The sequence below is a fragment of the Puma concolor genome, chromosome B1 (genome assembly GCF_028749965.1).
Source record: "Puma concolor isolate L17-30 chromosome B1, mPumCon1.1.hap2, whole genome shotgun sequence".
Classification (NCBI taxonomy): Eukaryota; Metazoa; Chordata; class Mammalia; order Carnivora; family Felidae; genus Puma; species Puma concolor.
This window is the reverse complement of record NC_141670.1, coordinates 40,859,662-40,870,175: the sequence shown is the minus strand read 5'-3', so window position 1 is coordinate 40,870,175 and position 10,514 is coordinate 40,859,662. Positions and strand designations below refer to the sequence as shown.

General features: G+C 37.6%; 1 protein-coding gene across 2 annotated transcripts in view; it reads left to right on the top strand.

Moving 5' to 3' along the window:
• VDAC3 (voltage dependent anion channel 3) overlaps positions 1-10,298 on the top strand; it is a 15,362-nt gene extending 5,064 nt beyond the window's left edge. For both annotated transcript variants that reach the window (XM_025922055.2, XM_086703592.1), the window contains exons 4-9: positions 3,348-3,500; positions 4,335-4,387; positions 6,201-6,428; positions 7,699-7,849; positions 9,268-9,325; positions 9,774-10,298. In XM_025922055.2, coding sequence (XP_025777840.1) covers positions 3,348-3,500; positions 4,335-4,387; positions 6,201-6,428; positions 7,699-7,849; positions 9,268-9,325; positions 9,774-9,865 — 735 coding nt within the window. In that variant the 3' untranslated portion in view covers positions 9,866-10,298. The remainder of the gene's footprint in view (positions 1-3,347; positions 3,501-4,334; positions 4,388-6,200; positions 6,429-7,698; positions 7,850-9,267; positions 9,326-9,773) is intronic.
• Positions 10,299-10,514: the final 216 nt, after the last annotated feature.

The following is a 10,514-nucleotide window of genomic DNA, read 5'->3' as shown; positions in this document are numbered from 1 at the left end:
CTAAAGGAACCTGTTTAAAAGTGTTTAGTCTAGTTGTGTGAATAAGCATACATTTGGTCCTACGCTATCTTACCTACAGTTTTGTCATATTCTCAGATTTCAGTGAGCATCTTCCCTGTAGCCCATAGATAATCCAGGTTGAATGTTGGGGGGGGGGGGGGGGTCCTTTGTGTTTGCCATAATAAGAATATGCTGAATCTTACTCTCAGGACATAAAATATATATGTATTTTGGACATATATCACATCTTTATACTTTCATGAGTACGTGTATGGCTACTAAATACTTTCATTATAATGAGTTTATGCAAGTTTTATTGCCCTCTTACAAAAACAAATTAACTTTAGCCTCTATCCCTTCATGATTAGTCAAAACAAATGTAGAAATAAAATGCATATAGAGGATTAATCTACTGTATTTATTGATGTTCATAAAGTCTTTTTTACTGGAAGTTATTTGTATAGTAAAGGATATAGGCATATTTTCAAAGTGTTATTAACCAGAACTTTTATTCAGTAAATCTGGCAAATGAATTAGCTTTACATTCACCTCATTCTCTGATGTCTCCTCATTGGCAGCATCTCTTTTTAGTATTTACCTATTGAAACCAGTGCGGATTTTATTTCTGGATAGAATGATTTAGTTAAAAGGGCTAGAGGCATGTGGAATTCATATGATACTTTGTCTCATACTCCATGTAATCCTGGTTTGTCACCATCATTTTTTTCCTGGGTTTTCTAGTGGTAAATAAATATATATGCAACTGCCTACTAGGATGGGCGTGTTGTTATATGATTCTGTTAAAATGGAAAAATTATACTCACTTTGAATAGGGTTTCAGAATTTGCTCAAGTTAGGTTTGTGTTGCAAAAATCATCGACTAAAATTTTATCTCCCTTTCATGCTGCTGTGGTGTGGGACTGTTCATTCAGATGGTAAGAAAAACAGAGCATATTTGTGTGCTTGTTTTTATGACTGCTTTTGGTCTCTGGTATTGATTTAGGATAAATCTCATCCATTGCTCCAATCAGATATCAGATTGTACTTAATATATGGCATCTATTTAACAGTAGCATTTTTATGGTAGTTTTGTTGCTTATTTATTATAGAGCTGTAGATGTTAAATGCATGTTATAAATGTATTTTGCACTGTTCCTTCTAATGATGAAATTAGAGAAAAACTGAAGCAGTTGTGAGCCAATGCTAATTTTTTAACTTAGAAAAATTCTGGCCTTCTCTTTGAGATTTGTACATCTGGTATTTTAGACTTTTGAGAGACTTTCAAAGTAAGAAATGATGACGATAAACAGGGAAAAAATGTAGACTAAATACACTTTTACCATAGGTTTGTGTGTGAAGTTTTTCTAACACTAAAATTGAGTTTTATATTTGCTATACTTTCAAGTTTATGAGAGGTGTATGTAAAAAAGAAAACACTGGGTAGCTGGATCTACTGAAAAAAAGCAACAGCCACATTAAATAATTGTGTAGACTTCTAAACATGACTAGTGTTTTGTCATTTTGTACTGAGACCTTGCCCTAAAATGTGCAGCATGATACTCTCTTGGAAAACTTCCTGTGTGGTGTTGATAAACAGATCATAGTTTCCCAGTTGTCTCATCAGCCTGTAGAACTAGATGTGGGGAGCAGGGTATTTGGTAAAGGGAGGATTCATATTGCAGGCAGTGAAACAGAACTGCTCAGGGCTGGCAGCATTTCATTACTGTTGGCAGTATTTCAGAAATGCGCTCTAAAAACAGGGCCAATCAGAAGGTTTTTTTCTCGACAGTTCATAGATTGTCAGTGACAGGTGTTGACTGTTTGCTTCCTTTTAGAAGGAGATCTATTTCCTATTGCTCATTGTCATATGACTGAAAGGACACCTACTGAGGGAGGAGGATATATTTCAAGATGTTCATAGTAACTATTTGATAGAAAACACTTTAAAAGGTAGATGAGGAGAAGGGAGAAAAAGGGACAAGTTATAACATTACATTTTGTTGTGAAAAATGGGTACATACTTACAAATATTGAAATTGTTTATACTGAAAGTTTTACAGATAGTTAAAAAAAAATTTTTTTTTAATGTTTATCTATTTTTGAGAGAGACAGAACGTGAGCAGGGGAGGGACAGAGAGAGAGGGAGACAGAATCTGAAGCAGGCTCCAGGCTCTGAGCTGTCAGCACAGAGCCCAATGTGGGGCTCGATTTCACAAACTGTGAGATCATGACCTGAGCTGAAGTTGGACACTTAACCGACTGAGCCATCCAGGAGCCCCTTACAGATATGATAACTTTGTGGACCAAAGCAATAAAGTTTTCATAATAGTGTGAATGTACTTAATGCCACTGAACTGCACACTTAAAAATGGTAAATTAGGTGTATTTTACCACAGTAAAAATTAAAAACAATTATTTTGATGCAATGAAGTTTTGACTCTATTGAAGAGGATAGGGTAGTCCTTTCTAGTGTTTGGGGATTTTTTTTTTTTAATTTTTTTTTTAACGTTTATCCATTTTTGAGACAGAGAGAGACAGAGCATGAACGGGGGAGGGTCAGAGAGAGGGAGACACAGAATCCAAAACAGGCTCCAGGCTCCGAGCTGTCAGCACAGAGCCCGACACGGGGCTCGAACTCACGGACTGCGAGATCGTGACCTGAGCCAAAGTCGGCCACTCAACCGACTGAGCCACCCAGGCGCCCCTAGTGTTTGGGGATTTTTAAGGACGTTAAAATTAACTAATAGTTTGAAACATATGATAGAGAATGAATAAGCATTTTCAGATCATGGAAGTAAAATGTTCAAGATCTAATATTTTTGTGTTTTTGGTAAAGGAATTTATTTTCAGTAAAGATATTTCTCTTTTATTTTTATTATTTTTTAAATTTATTTTGAGAGAGACCAGGGGCACATGCACTTGAACAGGGGAGGTGCAGAGAGGGCAAGAGAGAATCCCAAGCAGGCTCCATGCTGTCAGCACAGAGCCCGATGTGGGACTTGAACTTAAGAACCTGAGACTATGACTTGAGCCAAAACCAAGAGTCGGATGCTTAACCAACTAAGCCATCCAGGTGCCCCAAGATATTTCTCTTCTAAAAAAGAGAGTTTAAGATTTCCATTTTAGTAAGAGAGTATATTGAACAAGAAATATCAGTAAGAGAGGTGGAATAATGGAAAGATCTGAAACTCGTTAAACTTTAGAAATAGGAAAGAAGGAAAGCAGGAAATAAGTTGTGATAAAAAGTAAACTATATTGGTTTCCGATGCATTGAACACTACTTTCTGAAATGAGTATTTTTTGTTTGATGAGCTGTTTTTAAAGTAATTATTTTTCTTGCTTATCAGGAATTTTCTACTTCTGGTCATGCTTACACTGATACAGGAAAAGCGTCAGGCAACCTAGAGACCAAATATAAGATCTGTAACTATGGACTTACCTTCACTCAGAAATGGAACACAGATAACACTCTTGGAACAGAAATCTCTTTGGAGAATAAGGTAAAAGAAAGCATTAGAAATTACTTTTAGGTTAAATTTATCTTGCAGATAAAATGATCTATAAACCCCAAATACAACATGAATGAGATCTTATAAGCTATATAGTAGCCATATTTTTTTCTCTGCATGTGGCCTTCTCTGGTATATTTTACATTTCTAGAAAGTGAAGCATTGTTTGTGAGTACATAATTATCACATTACATCTTGGTTCTGACCAGTTCTACTTATAACTGAGCCTCTCCTGGTAAACTAGACTATTTATAGTGATTTTGTTTGATTTTATTTTGTAATCATTGCAAAATTGGCTCCGTAGAAAAATCTTTCTAACTTCTGTAATGTTTCTAAAGAGAAAAATTTATCAGCAGATATTTGTCACGTACAAATATTTGCTTTGTACAGGACGCTATTTTTTGAGGTATGTCTATATGAACATCATCATGTATCAGTAATATATATGTATAGCTGAATAAATTACTTAGGTTGGCTTGTTAAATGTCAGGTTATCTCATTACAGTAATTTTAAGAGTGTATCAAGATTATTTGGTTGTATTGGAATTTTTTTTTTTATTGCAATTAATGTTATTGGCTGTAATAGATTTGACCTACAACTTAAACCTGTATTTTGGTGAGAGAATCATGATGAAGCCTGGGAATAAGGGGACAGGGGAAGGAGACAGGGAAGAATAAAGAGGTAATTTATTAAATAATTGAATATTTGGCTTTCTTTAATGACTTTTTTTGTTTGGAAGTTAGAGAAAACTTTAGACTTGTTTTCTTAGGTCAAAAGAAGAATAGAAAATTACTAATTGTTCGTTTTAAATCTTTATTTTTCAGTTGGCTGAAGGGTTGAAACTGACTCTTGATACCATATTTGTACCGAACACAGGGTAATTATCCAAACCCCATTTTCTGTTTTTGTAGTCTGTAGAGATAGAGAGCTTTAGAACAGGGAATTGCAATGAAAAGTTTAGGTGCAGGGAGAACGTAGGAGGTTGCTTTTAGGAACCCCAGAGACCTTGTGTATGTACTAAAGAGAAAGGAGGACTCCCTTGAAGCAGAGTAAAGTTTTGATATGAAAATTGAACAGATGAACAAAAATATAAAGCTGGTCCAAGGAGGCACATAGTAGGAAAAATTTAGGCTATACACGGGCTTGAGACTAGATCTTTTCTTTCTTTTTTTTCTAAAATATTTTATTAAGTAATCTCTCCACCAAACCTGAGGCTCCGACTCATAACCCCAAGACCAAGAATCACATGCTTTACCAATTGAGCCAACCAGGCACCCTGAGACTAGATATTTCTTAAGCTCTTCTAAAGATTCATGGATGTAGTATTTTGCTGAGAAGTTAATTTCCTAAGAATAACTGTAATCTCCCAGCGTTGGAACACTATAAACAGTAGTTCTGCTACTGATGTGCTTTCTTGGCCTTTAAAAATCCCCCAGCTTCTCTGCCCCAGTTTCTTCATCTGAAAAATGGGCATGGTGTTGTTTCCTATGGGCCGCTGCTAGATAAAGGCAGAATGACATTTTTCCTCAGCTGTGACAGCATGTGTGTCATTCCTGCCACACAGTTCAGTTATCTTCCAGATAAATACTCTCAGAAGAAGCCTGCTTAGAAGACGACAGGATTATTAAGAACCAATTTCTTGGGGCGCCTGGGTGGCTCAGTCGGTTAAGTGTCTGACTTCAGCTCAGGTCATGATCTCGCAGTTTGTGAGTTCGAGCCCCGTGTCAGGCTCTGTGCTGACAGCTCAGAGCCTGGAGCCTGCTTCAGATTCTGTGTCTCTCCTTCTCTCTCTGCCCCTTCCCCACTCACGCTCTGTCTCTCTCTGTCTTTCAATAATAAATAAACGTTAAAAAAAAAATTTTTTTTTTTTTTTTAAAAAAGAACCAATTTCTTGTTTTCGGTACTGTCCTTCAAAAATGTATACTTCTCTTCCATCCATCCATCTGATATTTATTGTCCAGGGAGAAAACACTCACCTTAAGGAAAATAAATATGTTTACTAAAGCACTCTACCCTTAAAAAAAATACACTTCTTTTTGAGAAGTTAAGTGTGTCGGGTGTTACGTTTTATAGCATTTGGGCATTTAAAAACATTTAAAGAGGGGCGCCTGGGTGGCGCAGTCGGTTAAGCGTCCGACTTCAGCCAGGTCACGATCTCGCGGTCCGTGAGTTCGAGCCCCGCGTCAGGCTCTGGGCTGATGGCTCGGAGCCTGTTTCCGATTCTGTGTGTCTCCCTCTCTCTCTGCCCCTCCCCCGTTCATGCTCTGTCTCTCTCTGTCCCAAAAATAAAAATAAACGTTGAAAAAAAAAAATTAAAAAAAAAAAAAAATAAATAAAAACATTTAAAGAGATTTGGCTTCTCATGAATACATATGTATTCAGATTACTAATTCGGTACTGAAATATCTTATTCCTTTTTAGACTTTTGTTAATGCCTTTGTGAAATTAATCATGAAATATCCCATCATTTGTACTTACAGTGAAGAATAGATAAAAATAGTATATGTATTTATAATCCTAACAAAATTATATTTGTAGAGCTAAGTCATTTGAAATTTTACTATATGTATACCATCTACCAAAATAATATTTACATTGGGGGAAGGAGGGGATCTTTCTTACTCTAAAGATTTCTAGACAGTAGTAGGAACTCATGTTGTTTTCATTGTATTGTTTTTATTTGTTTACAGAAAGAAGAGTGGAAAATTAAAGGCCTCCTATAAGCGGGAATGTTTCAGTCTCGGCAGCAATGTTGATATAGATTTTTCTGGACCAACCATCTATGGCTGGGCTGTGTTAGCCTTTGAAGGTTGGCTTGCTGGCTATCAGATGAGTTTCGACACAGCCAAATCCAAACTGTCACAGAATAATTTCGCTCTGGGTTACAAGGCCGCAGACTTCCAGCTGCACACTCATGTGTGAGTGTTTATAATTCACTCCTCCTTTAGTACTAGTGCAGTTGCCCAAAAAGATGGTAGCCATTAACATGCTGAGAAAGTTAGAAATGAGGTACCTGCATTTAATGTGCTTTGGTGGACATCCAGCCTCACTGTACTAATTTTCCTAGTCATTGCCAGAGGTTAGGGCACTTGGTGCATTGTGTTGTGCTGCTGATAGTAACTGGCCTCTCAGCCTGTACCGCAAACTTTAGGAAGGTCTAGAATATATACAAGAACCACTAGGTTGGAGAGAGCCCAGGACGTGGTCACCTCCTGATAAAAGGGATCCTTTGGAGACTCTTCTGCTTCCTCTAGTGCCCTACTTAGCTTGTCAGTATCTGGAAGTAGATCTGTTATTTGGATCATGAAGAGCAACCACTCAGTTGACCTGAGCATTCTGGAACATCCCCAGTAATTCTATGGAGGTTTTAGGTACTCACGGTCAGAACCCAGCCACCCCTGTTGCATTCAGAAGAAGCAGAAGTCCTCAAAGCAATCCTGGATTCAATTCTGTAGGCTGCATCCTGTTGGTTAAATGAATTTGAATTTTTAAATTGTATTTAATGTCTTGGCCTACTGGGCACTGTACTATTCCAGGAAGAAAAAGCAAAGGATAAGCTAGGTGTTTTTCAAGTGGTGTAGATTGCCCTTCACTAGATATTCCAGTTCACTGAAATAAAGTGAAGCAATGGTATAGACAGTGGCATTAAAATTGATGAAGCAGTATTATCAGGAAAACCATTGGTTGGGACCAAGTTCTGGGATGCTTTGAAGCAATAATGTAGGCACTTCTCTAGAGAAATACACCCTAGGTGTTGTGTTTGGGGTGCTTTCTGATGCTAGGATTGTGTCTCAGATGAAGTTAAAAATTGGCTTTCTTCTTGTTATTTATTTTGCAGAATCCTTATTGAACTCTACTTTTAGGTCTCTAAATTCTTTGAACATCTCAAAGACTTATAGATCATATTTACTAGAGGCGTCTGCCTTCATAATTGAATTTTGTCTAAAAAATTCGTATGGAGGAGCTGAATAAATGAATCAGATGTTAACTACATTTTAATCAGATGGTTATAAATTACGTAACTGGATTTAGTTCCTTGTTTTGTTTGGTAGTCATTTATACTAGAAGTTTGCTGAAATAGGTAGTTGCAAAGTGAGATCCTTATCCAGATAGTCTTAGATTTTTTTCCATGTCATAAGAGTGGTACTAGCTAGATATTTATGACTTTTTCTTATATCATGAAAATAGGAATGACGGCACTGAATTTGGAGGGTCTATCTACCAGAAGGTTAATGAGAAGATTGAAACATCAATAAACCTTGCTTGGACGGCTGGCAGTAACAATACCCGTTTTGGCATCGCTGCTAAATACAAGCTGGACTGTAGAACTTCTCTATCTGTAAGAATGTGCTATGAGATTGGATCTACTCTTAGGGTTTCATCTGAGTTGTAAATGAATGTTGTGAGATGGTTGTTGTACACATGTTCTCCATTAACTCTAGTGAGACGTTCATTGTGTAGTGAAAAGAGTATCACACCTCACGTCCTAGAATGTGGGTTCTAGTCCTAGTTCCTCCTGTATTTGGCTGTTGTCTGACCTTCTCAAGTCATTTTTATCTCTTTGGCCTCAAAATTTTCCTATCTGTAAATTCATGGGATTTGATTACTATTTCTGTGGCTCTTAGTAATTTTTATTAATACTGACACTAATTGAGCTCTTCAATTTCAGGTACTATACTAAGGGCTTTCTGTGTAGTATCTCATTTAGTCCTCCCAGCTACTCTTGTGGTGAGTAGTATCTTCATGCCCATTTTATAGATGAGAGAACTGAGACTTGGAGAGGTCAGGTAACTTGCCCAAAGTCACACAGTAAGAGGCATTGTCAAGATTTGAACCCAGATCTTCTCTCACCAGAGTTTATGTTCTAACTACTGTCAGAGTAGTTTATGTCTAACTACTGTAAACTGGCATCTCGAAGAATTCAGTACACCAGGGTGTTTGGCTGCACAGTGTTTTATTTATTTATTTTTTTTAAGTTTATTGGGGTGCCTGGGTAGCTCAGTTGGTTAGATGTCCAACTTTGGCTCAGGTCATGATCTCGTGGTTCATGAGTTTGAGCTCCGCATCCGGCTCTGTGTTGACAGCTCAGAGTCTGGAGCCTGCCTCAGGATTCTGTGTCTCCCTCTCTCTGTCCCTTCCCTGCTCACACTCTGTTTCTCTCTCTCTTTCAAAAATAAGTAAACATTAAAAAAAAATTTTTTTTTGAAGTATGGAGCAGAATTTACTTGGAATTGGTTGTGGTACACTGAAAATTTGTATTTGTGTCCAAACAAGCTCTTCTATTCTAACAATCAAAATGGAAGTCATAGGTGCCTCCATTTATGAATGTTTATTTTGGAGGAGGGGCAGAGAGAGAGAGAGAGAGAGAGAGAATCCCAAGCAGGCTCCGTGTTGCCAGTGCAGACTCGATGTGGGGCTCGAACTCAGGAAACTGTGAGATCATGACCTGAGCCGAACAAGAGTCGGATGCTTTTAACCACCTGAGCTACCCAGGCATACCTGGCTGCACAGTGTTTTAAAAAATTTGTTTGAGGCCTTTAAGCATGCATTCTCAAAGTCCCTACTATCTCTCCCAGTCCTATTAACTGAAGAGACTTACATTTTTATTAATTAAATTTTCAGTTCCAGTAATTCTAGATTGACCCGAAGGTGCTTTAGTTTTGGAAATCTGATGCATGAAATGGTGCTTGTACTGGACTTACATATTATGAAGTTGGTTGTTTTCTAACTGTTTCTTTTTCATCTCCTAATTTTTAGGCTAAAGTAAATAATGCCAGCCTGATTGGACTGGGTTATACTCAGACTCTTCGACCAGGTAAGTAAAGGAATTAATAACATTGGATGTGGGGTAGGAGATGATGGAAAAATAATGAAAATAACCTATAAAACTTACAATCAACTGTAGGTTGATTCAGTCCATTGTGTAACAATTGGTTATTCATACAAAGTAAAGCAGATCAAGTGCTTTTGTTTAAAAAATAATTCTATATTTCTAACCAGGTCACTGTGGCTTGTGAGTTTGGTTGGTCATTCATTATTCTTAACCCTGAATTCCAAATAAAGTTTGCTGTGATTGTGCTTTGCTCATTGCAGATCAAATGATTATAGGTAACCCTATTGACTTAGTGGTACCTGAATGCTTGTAACTCTTACACCCAGCTGCAATCCATGCCCTTGATTCCACCCATGTTCGTTGTTTCTAGAAAATGAAAAGCTGATTGTAATATTTGTTACAAGTGATTGTGGTGTTTTCTTCTTCCTAGGAGTCAAACTGACCCTATCAGCTTTAATCGACGGAAAGAACTTCAATGCAGGAGGTCACAAGGTTGGGTTGGGATTTGAGCTAGAAGCTTAATGTGGTTTTGAGTAAAGCATCCGATTTGTCCCTGGAGGTGAAGAGAACCCACTGTGTTTTGGCCTTAAAATTCTTCTGTGAAATTTCAAAAGTGAACTTTTTATTCTTCCAAAGAATTGTAATCCTCCCCACACTGAAGTCTAGAGATCGCAAGTCCATCCTGAGGGAGGTACTTGAAGGCATGCCTGGAAGTTGTCATGTTTGTGCCACATTTCAGTTGAGTTCCACGGTGTTATTTTAAATGTGTTCCTCAGCGACAATGTAGTGTCATGTTACAAAGGAAATGACCCAATCCTCCAGTTTGTACATCACGTCCTGCATGTCCCACACCACTTTTTCATGACCTTTTAATATATTGGTCTCTGTGCTGTAGTGGAATCCTTGGTTTTGCATCAGAGTAAAATAAAATAAACCCATCACATTTGGAACATAATCGCTCATCTGATTTGCTAGTGATGGTTTTCTTATATTTGGTGTGATAGGTTTTGTTTTGAAAAATACTCTCATAGTTGATGGGATTTAGGTCTAAAGTGATATGTCTGGAATGTCTGTGCTATTGCCTGTCCCTTCCATCTGTCTTTACGGCTCTGACTGTTCCTCTGCACTCAGGCTGAGGAGTGAAACAGTGAGTTTTGTTCTGCTGGACGCC